General features: G+C 44.8%; 1 protein-coding gene across 3 annotated transcripts in view; it reads left to right on the top strand.

Moving 5' to 3' along the window:
• The window catches only part of KDM1B (lysine demethylase 1B), an 821,676-nt gene that overhangs the window by 735,825 nt on the left and 63,703 nt on the right, over positions 1–22,148 (top strand). For all 3 annotated transcript variants that reach the window (XM_085607096.1, XM_085607097.1, XM_085607098.1), the window contains exon 19: positions 12,895–13,017. In XM_085607096.1, the coding sequence (XP_085463222.1) occupies positions 12,895–13,017 (123 nt within the window). The remainder of the gene's footprint in view (positions 1–12,894; positions 13,018–22,148) is intronic.

The raw sequence follows: 22,148 nt of genomic DNA on the forward strand, positions 1-22,148 counted from the left end.
ACGGACAGCAACAATACGTAAATCAGACCAACTGTTTGTGGCATATGGTAGATTGCGCCAAGGACATTCTGTCTCCAAACCAACCATAGCTCGTTGGATTTCTGATGGAATTTGTTTATGCCATGAACAAGCGGGAAGACCGTTGCAGGCAACCCCAAGAGTGCATTCTACAAGAGCAATTTCTTCATCCATCGCTCTTTTTGCCGGTGTGCCTCTTCATCAGATCTGTAGAGTGGCAACCTGGTCCAACAGACACACTTTTACCAAGCACTACTGTCTGGAAGCCTGAAGCGATGCAGATGCGTCAGTGGGACAAGCTGTTCTCCTCAATCTTTTCAAATAAGGTGAGCCTCTGTTCTCCCTCCTCCACTATGCTCTTTTCTATAAGACGCTTATTCTATACTGTTTTTCTATATCTTGAAATTGTTCTGCATATGTTCAGCGCAGATGTATTTATATATGATTATACATTTTGGTGATGTGTATTTACTATGTACATAAGGAGCGTCTTAGGAGCATGATGATCTGTACTGCTATCTACTCTGATTCAGGCATGTGAATCTATGAAAGACACCCTAAATACTGGAGAAGAACAATAGTTACTTGCCTGCAATCTGTGTTTCTCCAGTATTGGTGTCTTTCATAGATTCACAAGCAACCCGCCCACCTCCCCTCAGAGGCTGGTTAGGCGGTTATACTTTGGTTCACTCCTGTGCGAGAAAATCTGAGAGCCTGAGCCTCTGAGGAGAACATTCTGGTGGGTGCTGTCGCCTGATTGGCTGCAGTTTGGACTGTACATAATGACTATGATAGTCATAAGTGTGGAAGTTTTTTCCTTGTAGCTTTGGCTACTTTACTTCCTAGTTTTATGTTACCAAGGTTTTTTGGTTATTATATGCATAATTATTGCTTTTTTATGTACCGTGGGACTCGCACTCCGACGACGGGGAATGATTCAGGCATGTGAATCTATGAAAGACACCAATACTGGAGAACCACAGATTACAGGTAAGTAACTATTGTTCTTACCGAAGGTAAGTAACTTGTACATTTGTCCACATTTTGGGCTGTCTCCCATAATGCATCATGTTTCAGGATAATTATGGTGTGAGTGACCCTTTCTCAAGCATGGAATGGGACCCTGTCAAACAGAAATTTGTTTGAAGCCATCCGCAATGTAAAATGCTTAACTTGGTTTTAAACTTTATTGTTTGAGTAAGCATGGAATGTGACCGACCGTCTTACCAACTTGAGTAGGTATAGCACTCACTGTTGGGTAGTTTATAATCTTATCCCACCCTCGAAGACTTCAATTTTCATTACTTTAAATTTTCATTATTATTGCTCTGCTCTCTGTATTATAAAGCACTCTGATACCCGCAAGGATCATGTTCGCACTATAAAAAACTATCAAAATAAATAAATATGCACTGCATTGCTTAATAGACAGAAGCAGATACAGGTGATTAGTAATATAAGGACAGTGAAAAGAATGAAAGATTCAACCATCGCACATCCCTTACTCCTAGTCCTACTCCCTTGCCTTCCGCCTTAATCAATGAGGCTCCTTGTCTCCCATCAACCCACCCTTAACCTATAAAACCATCCCCCACCACCTCCAGTACTAAACAAGCTGAGCCAGAATTCAGTTGGACCCCACCGGAAGGGCGGGAAGGATCCTGAAGGAAGGCGAGGGAGTAGGACTACGGGTAATATTATCAGTAAGTAATGAACACATTACCTCCCATCTCTCCCTCACCTTCCTTCTTAACCAATGAGGAAATAGCAAGCAAAATAAAGTTGGACAACTGAGTGAAGAACAACACACTTTAATGCAGTCCACAAAGCATAACACAACCCCCCATTCCCTCATAGCGGATAAAACTCTGTGACCTGGGACATTATCCAGACGTTCCAACTCAGGAATCTGCTAGTGGCAGACAAACGATGAAGGAGAAAACCCAAGATCCAGCACTACAAATTTCCACCACAGATGTCCCCTGCAATTCAGCCACCGTAGCTGCCTTACTGTGCATAGAGCACCACAGCACCCCAACGGAAGAAACCACCCCTTTCACTTCATAAGCCAAAAGGACCAGGGATTGAATCTACCGACTCAAAGTAGCCGTGGATGGCTTTTCCCCCTTTTTTGTGGGACCAAAATGAACGAACAAAGAGTCCCCCTTCTTGAAGAACTTCACCACCTGTAAATACTACAATAAAGTCTGCCGCACCTTCAAACAGTTCAACTGAGATTCCTCCTCCGAGGAAGGCTGAGGACAAAACTCTGGTAAAATCACTTCCTGACTGAGATGAAAAGCTAAATCCACTTTAGGGATAAAGGACGGAACCGGCAACAGCACCACCTAGTGTGGAAAAACCTTGCAGATAGGATACTTACAGGACAAGGCCCCCAACTCACCAAACCATCTAGCTGACGTGATGGCCACCAAGAAACAAGCCTTAAAAGTCAAAAGTTTCAACTCCAGTCCCTCAAGAGGTTCAAACGGAGGGCCTATCAACACATCCAAGACCAACTGCAAGTTCCAACATGGAAAAGAACGGATAGGCCTAGGAAATAGGTTAAAAAGACCATAAGAACACAGAGGAATCAGACCTCCAACATCCTGCAACTGCACCAGGACCTCCTAATCTCCTGAATGGCCACCCACTGCACCCTCACTGTAGCAACAGACAAACCCAACTGGGCACCTTCCTGCAGGAATTGCATAACTAGAAAGAGATCAGCCCTAGTAGGAGGCACTTGTTTCCTATCACACCAAGCTGAAAACGCTCTCCAATTATTGCTATATGAAAAAAGTGTAGAAGCCTTAGAGAAGCATACAACGTCACACCCAAATAATCTGGGACCTCTAAACTTCCTTAAGGTGCACTGGGGAAGAGCTGGAACAACCAACAGAGACAGAACCACTGGAAGCGCCCACTCCTGGTCGCACTTCAACAACCCCAGGAGAGGAAACCAATGTGCATGAGGCCACAGGGGTGCCATCAACACCACCTAAGCCAGCTTCCTGCTCACTCTGGACCCGAACTAGAAACGTCCTGACCAACTGGAACGTAGGAAAGGCGTAGAGCAGGCCCAAGGCAAATGACACGTCAAGCCGTCTATCCCCCAAGCCCGGGGACACTGACCCTGAGAACACAATTGCCGCACCTTGACATTCCACAGACCCGTAAATAGGTCCACCACTGGAAGGCCCCATCAAACAACAAATTGTGGTAACAAACTGGTAAGCAGGGAGAGATATGTGGACGACAGAATGTCCCTGCTTACAGATCCACTTGAACATTCTCCACCCCCGAATGTAGGGAGCACTCAGACCCAGAACCCAGTCCAGAGCCCAAAGGAAAATGTCTCTGGCCACCAAGTTCAGGGACTTGGACTACGTCCCCCCTTGTTTGTTGACATATGACTGTTCCACCAGATTGTCCGTCCAAACAATCACCATCTTTCCCTGCAGAGTGTCCTGAAATTGGACCAGAGCGAGCCACAGCACCCTCACCTCCCTCCTGTTTGATGACCTCTAAGAACCCTGAAGAGACCAGAACCCCTGAACCTGCTCCAACCTCAGCCAAACCCCCCAACCAGAGATGCTGGCATCCAACATCACCACTAGCAGAGCAGAGGGCGACAACGAGACCCCTTTCAGGAGATGCTCTAGCCTCAGCCCCCAGGACAGATCCCCCCGGACCCTTTCAGTCATCCGGAGAGGGTCCAGCAGATCCTGGGCCCCCCAGAAACCATAAAGCCAGAATCCAGTTGGCCAGTCGAAGAAGGTGAAACTGGGCCCAGGGCACAAGAAAGACTACAGAAGCCAAATGCCCCTGCACCCTTAACCATTTCACAGCCGTAGGAGCCAACATAGACACCAAGGCCTGAACTTGAGCCTGCAGTGAGACCAATCACCTTCCGGACAGAGTAACTTGCCCCTCGAGAGTCAGAAACCGAGCCCAGATGAAGACCATGTCCTAAGAAGAAGCAAAAGAAGATTTCCCCCAATTGATCAAAAATCTGTGTCCCTGTCGAACCTCCGAGACCATGTTGACTGTGCAACCATCCGTGACTCCTCTGCCGCATGAATCAATAGATCGTCCAAATATGTATGAATGAATACCTCCTCTGCATGAAGGAGTGTCATCGGTGGTACCAGGATCTTAGTAAACACTCTGGGAGAGGACTTGAGGCCGAAGGAGAGAACACAGAACTGAAAAAAGGCATACCCCACCACAAACCTCAGAAATTGCTGAGAGGCAACAGCGACAGGGACTTGTAGTTAAGCTTTTTCGAGATCTAATGATGCCAAACAAATATCCTGGCCTTACCAGAGGAATAGTTGTTTGTATAGTCAACATCTTGTAGTGAACTACCCGGATCCAGGAGTTGACCCACTTAACATCTATAATGGGCCGCAAGGCACCAAGACCTTTCGAACCAGGAATAAAATGGAATAGGACCCCATGCCTACTGCAGACACTGGCACCCTGCAAATGGCCCATTTTGCCAGCAACTCCCACCAACAGCACCAACCTCAACTCCCTGGCGGCCTGCACAGGAGCCATTCGCACACCAGTATCCGGGGGAACCTGCCAAAAATTTGAACACGTAACCATTTGCCGCAGCGTCCAGGACCCAATGATCCGAGACATCCAGATGCCACTCCGGAACAAAATGCCTGATCCTGCCACCCCCAGGCACTGATCCCCCAGACTGTGATTGTCAGGGACCCTTCTAGGCAGCCCCTTCAGAGGAGGAGCATTACGCATAGGGAAAAAACGAGGCTAAAATCTCCTCCTCCTTCTGAAAGACTGACAGGACTCACGTTTCTGGGAAGACCATGAAGACCCACTCCAAAAATTACAAGGTGATGAGGCCTCACCCATGCAGGCAAGGCATGCTTCCTTTCCTTGAAAGCCTTTGACATTATGGCAGGCAATAGATCCCCAACGAGAGCCTGGCCCACAAAAGGTATCTACAGCAAGGTGGTCTTTCGCCTGGATATGCCTGCCACTGCTGTAGCCACAGTGACCTCCTGGCTGCCACCAAAGCTCCAGTGGAAATTGCAGAAGCCAGATTAATGTCAGAAGAAATGGCAGCCAGTAGTTTAGCCCGTTGTTCCATGGCAGCCAACAGCCCTGAGCACTCAGAACTTTCCTGCACAGCCATGGCCAATTGGTCAAAATCCTACAGCAAGACTCACCTTGAAAGCCAAATTCTCAGCAGAAAAATCCCATTTAAGGCCAGAATCCTTGTGCCATCGACCAGGGTAGAGTCCTTTGGACTAATGGCTAACTTCCCAACCAAGGTAGCCAAAATGGAAACCAAACGCACAGAGTGGGGCAAAGGCCCCCCCCCCAGCATGTACAGTGTATGTAGAAAGCGAGAGACCTGGATCTTGTCCACCTCCTGCCACTCCCCATAAACATCTCCGTACCGGACCCTGAAAGGGCATGCCTAACCTAGAGGGATTCAAATGCTGGGAAGAAAGGGGCCACCCCCTTCCTCCGCAGGCCGAAAGGCTGGCAACCCTAAGTTCTCACAGTCATTGGCCAAAATCACCCACATCACCCTCCGAAAACATACTCCCCCCCCCCCCCCCCCCCCCCAAAGGAAGGGGATGGGCCCTCTTTATCTGATGTCAAAGATTTAGCACCAGGATCCACAATCCTAGAACGTGATGGACCACTAGGTTACCCATGATGTGCCTGCAGAGCCATGGTCACTGCTGCCTCAGTCATACCCTGCAGTTCATCCCTGGACAGGAGAGGCCTCTCATCCCAGCAGGACTCCTTATACCAAGCCTCTTACAGGGAACAGGAATTTCCTCCTCCGAGGAAGAGGTGGAGGACACCGACACATTATTCTTCTTCAACAACCTTTATCGACCCATCATTAACAGAAAGCACCACTTATCCACAAAACTAACACAAAAGACGGGCCAAACCCATTCTTACCGCCCATTGCATTCAGTCCATCCTGCTGCAAGTTTCCTCAGCGTTTCCCAGCTGCTCCGCGACCATGACCCAGGGATGCAACCCCAGCAAACCAGATGACTGCCGGACTCTGTCACGGCGTCCAAATGCCAGCGCTCCACACCCTTCCACCGAAGAGCGTCAGGAGACAGTCGCGCTGCACTAAAGTCCTCTGCTGATACACCACACAGGTTGTGATCAATATCTGAAGACCCCTGACTCTGCCACGGAGGGGAAAGCCAAAGGTAAGTCTCACTCTGGAGACAAAAAAGAACAGGAGGTGGTGGGGGCGGGGATGTATTTTATAGGTTAAGGGTGAGTTTGTAGGAGGCAGGGGCCTTCATTAGTTAAGAAGGAAGGCAAGCGAGGGTCGGAAGGTAATGCTAAAACAGTGTATATATGCTGGTATATAAGTACTGGTTATAGTGTCCTCCTACTATGCCCTCCCTAACCTAGTTTCCTAGGGCAGGTGTTGTGCCAAGAATCCCCTGCTTGATGATTAAGCCAACATTACTTTGCAGAGGATCAACAGGAATCAGCTGGTCTGAGACTCTGAAACCGCAACGACCTCGCACTGACAGCAGAGTGCTCCTCTCCTTTGAGCACGGAAATACATGTGTATTTATAATAACATCATCCATACTTACGTGTCGAGGCTTTAGGCATTGTTTACTGTATTTGTGGTAGCCCTGTCGCCACATGGATGAATATCAAACAACACCATTTGTACAATGTGTGTCTAGTCCTTGAACTAAATGTTCAAGGTGTTGTGATATTGTACTTACGAAGTTGAATTGTCAGCAAAGTTGTTACAGAGAAACTAATCCTGCACTGTCACACAAGCAAATGTGTATCAAAAGTCATTGTGTCACAAGGAAGGCAACTTAAGAAACATGCATGTGTAGAATGGTAGTGTTTCTTCCCGAGCCTAACCTAACCATTTGACAGGACAAATGTAGAAACTATTCTCTGCCAAGAACTTGATGGCAAGAAAAATATTGCACATGGGCGCCGTGTGCTCATGCGTCCCAATAAGACTGAATGAAAGATTACGCAAAGGGTTCTCTCTGGACCAAGAGCTACCTTTCTGCCAAATTTGGTGTAATTATATCCAGCGGTTCGGGCAGTAGTCGTGGCTAAATCTCTATAGAAATTAACTTGGGAAAAACACTTTTTCGACACACCCCTTTTTCTCTTCCCCCACTTGATAAATCACCCTGAAACATTCCATACACAACTAGAATCACCGGGGCACTTTGTTGGGAAAACTTTGTGAAGGTCCATCAAACGGCACCATAGTTATTCACAAGTCAAAAAAACTGAAAGCTTAATTCACTGTAGATCCACTTTGCAGACAATTGAACTTTACATGCACACTTTATATTGCTGGGCTACACAGAGTTATTTACTAAAACAAAACTAGTTCATCTTGGTGCACTATAACACATAGCTGACATTTCAGAAACACACAATGGTTTATACTGCGGCGGTGTGCTGAATATTTTTCCAAAAAACAAATTCATTGTGATACAGTTTATATCACATTGAATACAGTTGTATTCGTACACAAATATATAAAGTGCAAAGTGCTCAATATTTATAATGCATCTCTTGTGTCTTTCCAAATAAAAGTTTGTGTAGTGTCACCCAAACAAAGTTGAGTGACAAGTTACTAAAAAAAACAAATAGACTTCCATAGCGTTGGACTTGCAGGATGCATATTTTCATATCCCCGTCCTGCCGGCCCACCGGCGTTACCTGCACTTCACGGTAGGCCACGAGCATTTTCGGTTTACCGTGCTCCCCTTTGGCGTTACCAGCGCCCCTCGGGTGTTCACGAAAGTGATGGCGGTGGTTGTAGCTCATCTGCGCAGATCAGGGGTTCCAGTCGTCCCCTATCTCGACGACTGGTTGTTGAAGGCGGTATCGCCCCAAGCAGTCGTCTCCCACCTCCAGACTACGGCCGACCTCCTGCCTTCGCTTGGGTTCTTCATCAACATGCCGAAGTCGCACCTGACCCCCCTCTCTGAAGCTCCTCTTCATCGAAGCAATTCTGGACACAACGCAGTTTCGGGTTTATTCTCCCAAACAGCGAGTCAGGGATATTCAGGCTATGATTCCGATCTTTCAGCCTCTATCCTGGGTTTCGGTCAGGATGACTCGGAGGCTGCTGGGATCTCATGACCTCCTGCATCCTGCTGGTCGATCATGTTAGGTGGCATATGCGGGCTCTGACGTGGGACCTGAGATTCCAGTGGATGCAGCATCAGGGGAATATGTCCGATTGCGTCTAGATCTCGGAGGACTCTGCACAACAATTGCAGTGGTGGCTCACGAACCAGGATTGGGTCAACGGCAGATCCCTCTCCCTTCCCCAACCAGAACACACAGTGGTGACAGATGCATACCTTCTGGGATGGGGTGGCCACATGGGAGAGGTGGAGATCAGATGCCTCTGGTCTCTGGCGGAGTCTGGGCTTCGCATCAACCTTCTGGAGCTCCGGGTGATCCGTCTTGCACTAAAGGCATTCCTTCCCTCTGTCCAGGGAAGAGTAGTGCAGGTGTTCATGGACAACACCACCGCCATGTGGTACTGCAACAAGCAAGGCGGGTTGGGGTCTTGGACCCTAGGTAAAGAGGCCCCCCCCCCCCCTGTCTCTGGACATGGCTGGAACATCAGAGCATATTCCTGGTGATTTAACACCTGGCAGGTTCACTGAACACCAGGGCGGACGAACTCATCCGCAGGTGCATGATGGATCACGAATGGCGTCTTCACTCGGAGGTGGTGCAAGGTCTCTTTCAACAGTGGGGAGAGCCTTGGTTACATCTATTCGCCACCGAAGAGAACGCACAATGACAGAAAATCTGTGTGTCGGAATTTCCACGGCGAAACTCGCTAGGCGGCGCTTTTCGTCACGAGTGGAATTGTGGTCTTCTATACGCCTTTCCGCCTATACCACTTCTACCCAGAGTGCTGAAGAAGATCAAGCGTGACTAGGCCCAAGTCATTTTTGTGGCTCCGGACTGGGCACGAAGAGTCTGGTATCCCGAGCTGCTCAACATGGCCATCGATCCCCCGATCCGACTGCCTATTTGGGAGGATCTTCTGTCGCAGCAGCATGGGATGATCCTCCACCCGAACCTGTCCAGCCTCCACCTCCTTGCGTGGAGATTGAGCGGTGGCAGTTGACGTCATTTGACTTGCCTCCCAAAATCTGTGATGTAATCTTGGCAGCCAGGCGCCCCTCCACTAAAAAGGTATACGCCTGCATATTGAATGCATTTGTGGCATGGTGCACAGCAAAGGCTGTGGATCCCCTTTCTGTCCCTCTTTCTGAGGGTCTCTTGTTCCTCCTTTCTTTGGCCCAGCAGGGCTCTGCTCTGGGCACTCTTAAGGGCCACCTCTCGGCCATTTCAGCCTTTCTCAGGATTTCTGATCAGCCTTCTCTTTTCAAGTCCCCTGTTGTAAATAGATTTCTTAATGGCATTTCTCATCTGTTTCCTCCTGTTCCCTTCATAATGCCTCATTGGGACTTGAACTTGGTGCTCACCTATCTTATGTGCGCTGCCTTCGAGCGGCTAAATAACTGTCCTCTCAGACTTAACTCTTAAAACTGCTTTTCTGGCAGCCATCGCCTCTGCACGCAGGGTGAGTGAGCTACAAGCTCTGTCTTCCAATCCTCGGTTTCTGGCTGTTCATCCGGACAAGGTCGTCCACAGAACTCGACCTTCCTTTCTTCCAAAGGTGATCACTTCTTTTCATATTGGGAAAACCATCACTTTGCCCACCTTCTTTCCGCCTCCTCATCCTTCAAAAAAGAAAGAGAGGCTCCACAGTCTGGATCCAAAACATGCACTATCCTTCTATTTAGATCACACCAAACAATTCCGGGTGGACAACCAGCTCTTTGATGGTTACGTGGGCGCTAGGAAAGGTCGGGCCGTGCACAAACGAACCATCTCCAGGTGGGTCGTTCTGTGCATCAAAGCCTGTTACTCTTTGGCTTAGAAGGAGCTTGCAGTGGGGCTGCGTGCCCATTCTACCAGGGTGACGGCAGCTACTACTGCTTTGGGAGTACCCCTGAATGATATCTGTCAGGCAGTTACGTGGGCACAGCTGCATATGACACTACTGCCTGGACAGCCAAGTCCGGAGAGACGGCTTCTTCGGCCGTTCTGTTCTCCAGGACTTTCTGGTGTGATCTTGGTTCGCAGACCCACCTCCGGGGTTGGTATTGCTGGGGTATCTATTCTACGGTAAGGACTCTATAACTAACTGTTTCTTTAAGATGAACAAGTTACTTTCCTTCGGTAACAATATAGTTGTAAGAAACATAGGTTAGTTATAGATTCCTTACCGCCCCACCCATCCTCCCGTTCTGCGAACTGATTTCTAGGGTTAAGGACATCCTTTCAGGGCCCTAGTTTTGTGCACCAGGGGCCAGTGTTTGCATGACTCTGCGTTCCTGGCGCGGAAAGTCATGTATAAAACAGACGTCAGCGCGCAAGGGCGGCGTCTAAGTAACTTCTGCAACGTCATTCCGGCAACCACGACGCCGCCGACTGACGCGGAGTCAACCGACGCCACCTACCGATGCGCAGGGGTACTGCTGACCAAAAACTTTCCAAATCCAGTCGAACGCCTGGGGGATATTCTACGGTAAGGAATCTATAACTAACCTATGGTTCTTACAGATATATTGTTACCGAAGGTAAGTAACTTGTTCTTTAGGCTCGCTAACCAGGCAACACTAACTATAACTCACCTAAGCTCACAAAAGAGCAGCAGTTTAAGTTGGGCTCCAGAATCCCTACACATAAGCAGTCCAACCTTACAATCATACATATAAGCAAAGCGGGCCTTCAAATCAGCAGGAGGTGTGCACTCACAGCTGGTGTCAGTGGGAAAGGTAGACTGTGCCTTCCAGTATAATCAGCACAAAGAAAACAGAATCGCTGCACTCCAGGTATCAAAGTTTACACACTTTATTCAATATATCACAGCTCCACTGATACATTTTGCCCCTCACGGTCTTAGTCATAAAGACTGTGAGGGTCAAACCCCGTTGGTGGAGTTGAGATATTGTGAATTAAGTGTGTGAACTTTGATCCATGGAATAGAACGATTTTATTTTACTTTTTGCTGATATATTTATATATATACTTACCTAGCGTGGTAAAGGTGTGAGTGGATAAGGCATTGCATGTTAATGACTGCGTGGTAAAGGCTGTTTCCCATTTTCAAATAATGTCAAGGTGAACTCAGGACCAGTTGTGGAGAAGCGTACCTGATGAGATACCCAGGTCAGCCGTCAACCTTAAAGGCACAGTGCTTTTTTATTTCTAGGGTTAGCTTTAAGACTAGTGATTCAAATGATTGTATCATTCTTTTATTTCTTGTATGTTTATAACATGAAGGAAATTGTTAACTATTTTTCAGTTGTGCACCTTTTTTTAAATAACATTTTTAAAACTAGTTTAAATTAAAGAAAATGTCTTGCCTTGAATTAACACGTGCATCCATACGACATATGAACAACCTGAGAGGTATGTAAATGACACTTTACTTTTTGCTTTGAAAGGTGAAAAATGCAAAGCAAATATTGTAATGTTTTGTTTTATTTGTAGAGGCTTTTCTCTCCGATTTAAAAAGTGTCCCGCCATACTGCATGTGGCCAGAGATGAATGTTAATGATAAGTAACAAATGTTTGTGCAATGTATCGCAGGTATATTCAAATGTGTGACTGTGTTTGTGTAATAAAAACTGTGTATAGAAAAACATATGTATGTTTGAACCATGATTGTCCATTATTGGTACATGGGTAGCCGGTGCGTCACAATTCCAGCAAACCCAATAAGAAAAATATACTTATCTGTAACACTAGTTCTCTATCAAGGTTATCCCACGTGCAGGATCCCAGAATACTTTTAAACTGCATACATCTCTTATTTTTTGGTGCTATTCTGATCCTAATTGATGGAATTTGACAAACAGCAAAAGGGAAAGCCCTAGTTATTGATTGCAATAACGTCCGCGTGTGTGGGTGTGTGTATTTATAATTCAAGTTCTACTTCCTAATACCAAAGCAATTCTTTCACCCACAAATAAATTTCATTAATCGATTATCTCCATCAATAACAAGATGACTGTACTAATTAACCTGAGAGAAGCACAGTGGACAAAGCCAATCTTGGCAAGATGGGTCAGCGAGGAAAGTTGTCAATGCTGATGTTTGTCGTGGCTTACAGGTCACGAGTTTGGATTCTAGCAAAGCCACTTCTGCCCTCCATCCTTCTGGCGTCAACAAAGGAAGAAGCAGTACATTGGATGAAAATGGTACCTGTTATTTACAGAGCTTAGAACCTGCAAAACCTGCAGTGTGATGCACTATATAAAAATATATTGTTATTCTTGCTTTAATATTTAAACCTGCATACACCATGTCATGTAAATGGCACAACAACAGAATTCCCATTAACCCCTTCGCTGCGGCGGGAATTCCGCCGCAGCGCTGGGGGGTGCGGGGGGGCAGCGCGGTGGCGCTGTGCTCATGACGGAGCCACTCCGTCATGAGCCACGGTTGAGCTGTGCTCATGACGGAGTGGTTCCGTCATGACTCCGCCCAGTTGCATTGTCCCCCCGCACAGGCGGGGAAACAGCGCCGCGTGGGCGGAGCGGCCGCCAACAGTCGCGGCATGACGGAACCGCTCCGTCATGAGCACACGGCAACCGTGGCTCATGACGGAGCGGTTCCGTCATGAGCGGGGAAGGGGTTAATAACAAGAAAGAACCTATTCACTAGTGTATTAGAGTTACCAGAATAAGTTACCTTTTTTATGACAAAAGACAAGGTGTAAACTATAGTAAGTTAAACCAGTCTTTTTATTTCTTTATTCAGTGTAAACAAGCCGTCTTAATGTCTGTGGTTACTGGAGATGCTGTGACTTTCATTAAGGACATGGATGACAAGCAAGTTATACGAGAGTGCATGTTTGTCCTACGACAGCTATTTAAAGAGCAGGTAAGCCATATATCATACACAATATATCTCTGAAGTCTGTGTGTGTCTAAACATCCAACATAATCATTTTGAATAACCCTGAAGGTAAAACAAAGTAAAAACCGCCATGTGCTACACTAAAGCAGAAGATGGGGAAAGTAAAGCAAGACGTTTTACTGGGCAAATGCTTTCCAAGATGTGAAGTGTCTTTAAGGTAATAAATGTGCCGTATGGATGTTCCTAGAACTTAGTTTATGGTAATTTATTTAGTCTGAAGTAGAGTCTCTGAAACTCAATGTTTTTAGATTCAACACAGTACTTGAAAAAATATTAACAGAGAACTCAGTTATTCCTACTGTACTTGGTATATGCAAGCATTGCAAAATTCAAAAAAATTAACTAATTGTGAAGAATCATAATCATAGACCTTTTCATGTGGTGTCGCACAATGTATTAAAAACCGAATTACTGTAAATCATAAATGGAAAATGTATATGTTTCATCTACAGTGTTTCAAAAGCAGTAACTATAATTTGTCTTGTCTAGTCCTTGTGAATTTTATTGTTCATTGAGGCAAGACGTGATGCATTTTTGAAATATTTTCACAGATGAACAGATCAGTATCTTCTAGTATTCATTCAGCACATGGATTCCCAAGCTTTGTAAAAGCCACAGAAAACTCATATCCACCCATATGGCTATTTGTGTACTACTTGTAAAGTATTCATTCAATTTAACATACTATGCCTCGTGGCCCATGTCTAGCTACCTATTTGGTCACAATCCATCTTATTCTATAGATTAGTTGAAGCCCTAGACTCCCTTATTTGAGCAGAGTCCTCTCCCATTGTGATCAGAATAAGTTTCAATGGCCAACCCCAGAATGGTCCAAGCGTCTCCAGCACATTTGGCTTCCTTTCTAGATTGCCTTATTTGTTTTCAGGTCATATTGTAATTATTTGCAATTAAAGGAAATGTAAAACATTTTCAACCTTATCTTTTGCATCAGTGCCAGTTCCAATATCTACACCAGTGAATCACCTAGAAATGCTAAAATTCATAATACCCTGCATAAGTTTCCAAATCAGTCAACATGCATACTTTTGGATTACTGCAAAACACATATTAAAAGTTGCAGCTAGTGTAAGTGTTCATCCTATAGATTGATCACCTTTTTAGGTTGAGCCTAGAGCAGCGCATGCGCTGCTTGCTCAACTTTAGTAAGGGGCTTTTCAAAGTGCTACCCGCCGGCCACCAGTTTGCGGTTACGTGCACAAGCACGCGCGCCTCGCTCTGCCTCTCCAATCTTTGCTGCGCGCGCATCCCTCGCGTGCTTAGTACGTCATCGCGATCACTTTCGTTTTCACCGCGATGACGTGCTAAGCACGCAAGGGATGCGCGCGCAGCAATGTCCCCTGAAAAGTACCGTCCCTCGTAGCTTATTTCCAGTGTCTGCTGTAATCACAGGCAGAAGAATTCTCTAAGAGGGTGCTCGTGATGGCGTGCATTCAACTTCAATTACCTGTCACCCCTCTATGCGTGTTCCTTTTTGCCAACTCAGAACAGCAGATTACAAGCAGCTTGCAGCAGGACCGGTGAGCAATGAGCATGGAGGGGCGCGTAGGGCTATTAGCGGATACATTACTGGATTCATTGCGCAAGATCACACTGTTTGAATTGATACTTGTACTCGCATGTACAGCCCTGGAGGGCAAATAGCATACATATAGATTCTCCGACTGAAAATCCTTCTGTTTGCAACTGAATAGCCTAGACGAATTCTTAAAAGTTCCCAATATTACACGCTTTCAGTCAATTAGTTACATTACCCGCAACAAAAAGCTAGCTACTGTATACAGAGTTACAACAGAAATCTGGCTGTATATTTTATTTCATATCGAAGTTAAACCATCTGCTTGAGGCATATTCATTGCCAACAGACTCCAGTTTTGAATGTCATTGATTTTGTGATTTGCTCAACGTCAAATTGCTGCTCTCACTTCACACCGATATGTACACAGAGAATTTGAAAAGAATAACACTTGAAACCCTCTCCTGCCCGTGTTTCAACCAGTAAATAGTGGCAGGATAGTTAACTGCGTGACTTATTACACGTTCACCAGTAGGTGTTACTGCGATGCCCTTCGAAGAGTAGTACTTAAAAAATAATCACATCGATTACCACAACGAAAGATGCTATGCAGATGTTGAGCAAAATGCAAAAAACAAAATGAGGTGGCCAGTCAAGCCATAGCCTTTTTTGTTTTAGAAAATCAATGCTGCACAGTCTTGTGGGTGCTATACAGCTTGGCTAGAACCATTGACAAAGCCAATAGGTCTCAAATGCATTTTTGTTAATGTTGAAGTTTCTCTTGTTAAGTGTTTAAGTCATATCGTAACATTACATCTGCCTGCCATTTGAGTGCTCAGTTTTTCTTGTCTCCTAATCAAATAATATTAATAAAGTGAATGGTGCAGCTGAAAGGCTTGTTATTTTTAAAAAAATATCGCTAGTTAAACAGCCCAATCAATGAATATTTTTTAAATGAAAATGTTTTATTGGAAGCGTGAGGTGGGCAAGTTTAGGTGATGGTTTATATTCTTTTTTTTTGTGGCATATGCATGCAATAAAACAAAATAACCCCTTTTCCAGCTTGCCAGGGTCAGACATACTGACTTTACCCCTGCTTGTTTAGCTGGGCTCCTGTCCCATAGAAGGATGAGACTAATCACACTGGCAGTCAAGATACCTTTATTCTCTGTCCTCATCAAAGGTCTTTCCAACTCCTACCTTTTGCACTGGCTGTCGTTTTGAAGATGTGCCTGCTGCCACCGGGGCCACCACCATTTGCTGTGGTCCCATGTCTCTCCCAGGGACGTAACTACCATTGGTTTAGCAGGTGCAGTTGCACCAGGGCCAAGAAACCCAAGGGGCACAGTGAACCCTGATAATTGCTGTATTTTACTAATCACAAGAACACAAAGAGGGTGAGGGACTATCACTCTTGTTCCCCCTGATTCAATCAATTAAACAACAAAAGAGTGACAAAAGAATAGGGAGCAAAAAAGGCACGGGCAAAAACCAAAAAGATTTGTTAAAAGAACCCTCACTCACCAACCTAGTTGGTGACATGCTTCATCATCGGGTTCCCACCAGAGAGGCCGAATGCCTCTCTGGTGTGCTGCGACGCCTGTGTTACAGCGGAGCTGGTTTCTGATTGTGAAGGGAAGTGAGATTAAAAGGTAAATGATTTTAACCAATGACAAGTTTATTCTTGGCAAATCAAAGACCAATAAAAACGTGAGTTGGGCAAGATCTGGTTGGTAATGATAACCAAAGCTTGACCAATTTATTAGGTCGACATGTTTCTGCTTTTTACGCCCAGTTGGCTAAGCTTTCATCAGGACCACAAGGGTCTCCACGGCGGTATGCACACGCTAAGGCGCACCCTGACCTGTGGAGATCGAATGGTAAAACTCACGGTTTTACCTAGAAGCCTCCTATTTATCCGGGGCTAAGAATGTCTGAAAAAGAAAATAAGACAGACAAACCACATATAAAAAGACATAAAGAGACAAAACATTGTTTGATTGCATTTTCATCTTTTTAACGTGCTTGTGTGAACAAAACTTTTTGTAAACCGTGCTGTGGAGCGAGAGTGGGTGTCCGAATAGCGATAATAGCTAACAACACCTCAATACGAGTGATTATTCGTCGTATATGTAGGGACTTATGGAAACGTGGACTATTATTCACAAGACCGTAAACACTAGTTGTGCTTGCATTTGATTACATCAAGTGATATCAGAGCTACTGACAAGGTGCAATCATAGTGGCTAATTGGCCGGAGTGTATGTCGAACATATAGCGAACTCGTGAAGTGGTAGGCATGCTAAAAACAAGCGTCTGAGGTGTTTGCCAGGCGCCGTTGCTCCAGAGCATGTCTAACATTTAAAATTGGTTATAAAAACAGCTGCATGGAAAAACCAAATGGCCCTCTTACTTATGTTGTTGTTGTTACTAGCATCATGGGTCCGGGAGGGGGGTAGTGAGCTATAGTATCTGGCGAAATAAAAAAGCAAATCATAACTGTTTTCATCTGCTTTAGGAAGATAAGTTGAAAGGAACCTAATGCGGTGTCAAAAAGTGGTTCGTCAACTTACTTCCATGCTCGCACACTCCCGCGATCAACCTCGATCTGTCCTCCTCGGCCCGGATATTGGTGAGTGAATGGGGAACACGGAAGTAAATACTCCGTGGTTCCGGTCACGTGATTATTATTCCGTGCGTCTGCGTGTGATGCAGTCCGAAGGGGCGGGTGATGACGAAGTTTGAGTTTGTGTTCCTATTGGTTATCCCCTCGTGATGGGGAGGTTGTGAACTGGCGCGTTTTATACAACGGGTTGAGAATGCCAAATACAACCTTTGTCAAAACGTCAATTTCCAACGTCTAATCTAAAATCGTAGACTATTTTCCTTGATGTTTGTCAGTATACAAGGGTTGGCATATACCACATCAAAAGAAATGCCTATGGGGAGTCTTGGTCGAGGACAATTAATGTCAACATGGTAATTCGTGCTGACAAGAAAAACAAAGGCTGTGTGCGGTGCAAAAAACTGCACGGAGGCTACTAAGGTGTTGATGCCAAACTGGTTTGGTAGGATCAGTTTTTCAATATGGAACCCCAAGGGATATTGTCATTCAGACCTTTGAGATGAGTAGATAGACGATAAACCCAACGTTGTTCTTTCTCAAATAACAGTTGTTGGGTATTTGCTCCAGGCCTGAGTTTTTCAATGATCGTCCATCTCATGTCATTTGTTGTGTGCATACCGCCGTGGAGACCCTTGTGGTCCTGATGAAAGCTTAGCCAACTGGGCGTAAAAAGCAGAAACATGTCGACCTAATAAATTGGTCAAGCTTTGGTTATCATTACCTACCAGATCTTGCCCAACTCACGTTTTTATTGGTCTTTGATTTGCCAAGAATAAACTTGTCATTGGTTAAAATCATTTACCTTTTAATCTCACTTCCCTTCACAATCAGAAACCAGCTCCGCTGTAACACAGGCGTCGCAGCACACCAGAGAGGCATTCGGCCTCTCTGGTGGGAACCCGATGATGAAGCATGTCACCAACTAGGTTGGTGAGTGAGGGTTCTTTTAACAAATCTTTTTAGTTTTTGCCCGTGCCTTTTTTGCTCCCTATTCTTTTGTCACTCTTTTGTTGTTTAATTGTATTTTACTAATCCCCAACAGCAGTCAAAGGGGCCATTCGTCATTCGTGCACCAGGCCCCCTGGCATCCTTGTTGCGTTACTGGTCCCTCACACCTTCCCAAAGGCTTCTGGATGACCGACTGGCCACAAACAGAAGACTACTGAGAAGAAGTTAGTGCAGGAAGAGATAGGACGGAGGTGAGGCTTGTGAGCGGGCACGGTCCCCACAATCCCAGAAAGGATGGGTCTGCGTTCCATAGCGCCCATAGCGTTATCTTTTCTTGCAAAGAAGAGTTTTAGGAGTAGAACATTTTAAAAGGGCTCATTGCTTTGTTTTTTGGTTTAAAGGAAGCTGGCTCCCCTATAAGCTTCCAGTCTCCACAGCTTTGCCTGTCTCCATTATGGAGGTAGGAAGGGGAGTGGGACAAGTGCCATGGTTTTACTTTCTAAGTAACAACAGATCGATAAGCATTCATCATACATGATTCATGGAACAATTTAGTGATTTCTCAGTTTGTTTCATAGAACTCCACTTTTCTGAATAGTGGTAATTATTGGATTATCAAGAAGTAATTGACTGAGCATTCTAGAGAAAGTAGGTTGGAGGTAATAGGCACCAGTGAAAGAGGCACATTATAAAAAATACCTCAAATGGTCAGGTATAAGATTCAGATACATACAAGCATTGGCATAGCCAATAGGTCTCGCCATGGGGACCTTATAAGTGTTTAGCCATGCAACAGTTGATGTTGTTGCACCAAGGATATTGTGCTGCATAACTAAATACTTATAAGGTCCCAAAAGCATGACCTATTGGCTATGCCATGCTTGTTTAGGTAAGCGTTGTATTGTGGTGGAGCATTCAGATGGAATATACACTTATGGCATCTGCCATGTCACTTGGCTAGTAAAGCTCCCTTCTCACCTTCCCACTATTCTGTCTTTAGTGACTCTACCAGCCCTGAAATTAGCACGTAAGCTGCTAAGAGATTCTATTTTTAGAGTAACAGCATTTTACTGGTGTTTAGAGCAGGATATCTTTTATTTTGTGGCCTGCTTCACAATGTTATCACTTATTTTGTACCTAGATGAATCGTAAATTAAAGAATAATTTGAAGTTTAAAATAATTGCCTTTGATTGTTTTCATTTGGCCAATCTGGCCTTCATGCACCACTTAAGATTTGACCAGTTTTATTTCCCTCGCTCCCCATGATATGCTATCTGAGGAGTTGATGTGTCTTGAGAGCTGCTAAAATCTCTTGGAATCTGGCAATCTTGTGACTGTACAGTCTGCAAGATGGATAAGTTAACTACTGTGTGTACCGTCCCAGTGTTGTACAAGTGTTGCTGCAACTGAGTTTTTCACCATACTTTTCATCCTTAACTTATCTCTTATTTGTGTTTTAAACAGCAGATTATTTGAGCAGATTGATTTCTAACAACAAATTCTAGTCCTGTTGAAGATATTTAATTACCTGGATGTTAATAATCTTGTGTTCCTATTAAAATCGACACCTGCAACAGTTTGGCAAAATAATAGGAAGCCTAGCCATGTACTCCCTGAGACTTACTTTGAATCTGGGTCCAAGGGTTATCAGAGGTTATCCAACATCAATTATGATAGTTTGTATTGTTTATTACTGGTTGACCTCCATCTGATTGATCAATTGATCCCATTTGCTACTTGATTGACTCGAGCTGTCCCAGGCTTACTGAAGGAGGTGAAGCACGTTGGAGACACAGAATGCAATTTAGTCAATAGTAACCTTCAGTAAAGTTATTATCCAGTCAGTTATTTACTTTAGAATAGACAAAGACTTTAATACGCAGAAGATTGATATGCTACACATAAATGGAAGCTACACAGTGAAAACCAGGACTCCCTAGCACTTTCGTTGCCACAGATCTGAACCCAAACAGTAATAAAGGTCTCAAATATTAAGTGATGGAGTTCAATTTAACATTGGAGCCTATGACCAATATTAGTGTGGGGAAAGATGTTTGTAAAGATTCTCTGAGGTGCAACTAAGGTTGAATCTAACAATCCTCTTCAGCATTATGGGACTAAAATAAAGTAGCAGTTTTAGAGATGCACTTCAAGGGCTAAAGTTATGATCCTCATATTTTGGTTGCAGTGTTTTGCTTCTGATGTGTTTTAGTGGACTTTCAATTAGGTCTTGTTGTACATTGATTTGGTTTTGATGCACCTGCTATGAACCTTTGCACAGAGCCACCTAATTAACCACAAACTGCCTGCCCATATACTATCATAACTGTGAGGACCACAGCTCCAATCATTGAACGACAAGGTGATTTTTATTCAGGTATCAATGGCAACCACAGAGATTCCTAAAACAGCAGGCTTAACTTCATGTCTACCAGGAGAACTACCTAGGTGTTATACATTTAAGAGTGAAACCCAAGTCTCTTCATAAAGTCTGTGAGAGTACGCAGGTGATTAAAAAAAGGGTGGTTTGGGTGAGGGGCCCTTAGACATTCTACATATAATCTCCAATTGTAATCTCTCTCCCTTGATTCATAGGGTCACATTACTACCGACTGAGCTCTGACAGTTAAGTAGAAACTAATCTATTAGAGACCCGTTGCTGCAGATTTGGACCTGATCCTTCCACCTTTGTGGGATAGAGTAGTCCACACTATGTAGAAGCTACATATATATATATTTGGGAATAGCAATAACCTTGGGCCATACTGAAAGACCGCCCTCCAAAGTTATGTTATCCTCTTGAAGAAAGTCTTCCCAATTACAAACTGCTGTCCTTGCCAACACTTTTACTATGAAGTATTGACGTATTGGTCTGAGTGTTTTTTATGGCGCTTTTTCAGCAGTGTTGTGACCACACCATGCTTTATTTACATTGGCACCACCCCGTTAGCCAATGATGCATTTACAGTGATAAAGATGTAACTCCTGATCATTTCAACTCTTTTTTTCATAGACATAGGTGCACAAGAATCTCTAGGTTTTTGTTTTTGAAAAAAAATATTTTTATACATTTTTTCAACACAGCAAAACAAACTAAATAAAATAAAAAAACATAACCGCTGGCGTGCTTAACACAGAGAGAAAATAGCAGGAGTCAGATAACATAGCACAGTTAAAGTTAGTGGCAATATTAACCTCACTACGCCTAACAAAGGGAGAGCAGCATCATAGTAAAAAGACAAAGGAGCCCACAGGAATGTACAAAATAGAGAAGTAATCAAGTAAAACCAACCTCCTAAGACACCTGATATGCACAGACCAAAGGTGGGAGAAGCAAAAAAATGAAAGAGAGAGAGGGAAAGGCTACTGAGGAGAGCCAGCCGGGGCTGCTAGAAGGGGTGCTATCAACAAGCACCCTGGCCCCACAATCTATCCGCAGACAATCCAACAAGATGGCATCCCATGCTGGCAAAATCCGAACTTTCCAAATCCCCCGAGTTTTCTCCCTACGAATCGCTTCCCGTTCAGTCTGCCAACCTAGTCAACTCTAACCACTAGCTGTCACAGCCTGGACAGACTTTCAACACATAGTCAGTTGCCTGCAGGCAAGTATTAAAGCCAGATCTAGGAACCTATTTGTAGCCTTTCTAGCTGCCGAGCATTTATGAAGGCCTAGCAAGCATAAAGAAGGTCTCAGAGGGAATTCTCTGTCCTTGGCCGTGCAAACCACCCGTAGGACAACTGTCCAATAGGGTAATAAGATAGGGCAGGACCCAGACCATGTTGAAGAAATCCATGTTGTCAGTGTATCACTGGGGACACTCTGAGGCTGCAGCAGGGAACATAACATGTATACGTTGGGGAATCAGATAGGCCCGATGCAGATTAAAAAAACTAGATACGTTCAGAGCGGGAATTTCTCGACACTTTAGAACTGGATTCCAGGATCCTCCTCCACAAGGAATCAGTGAGAGGCGACTCCAGGT

Source organism: Triturus cristatus, chromosome 5_2, assembly GCF_964204655.1.
Source record: "Triturus cristatus chromosome 5_2, aTriCri1.1, whole genome shotgun sequence".
Classification (NCBI taxonomy): Eukaryota; Metazoa; Chordata; class Amphibia; order Caudata; family Salamandridae; genus Triturus; species Triturus cristatus.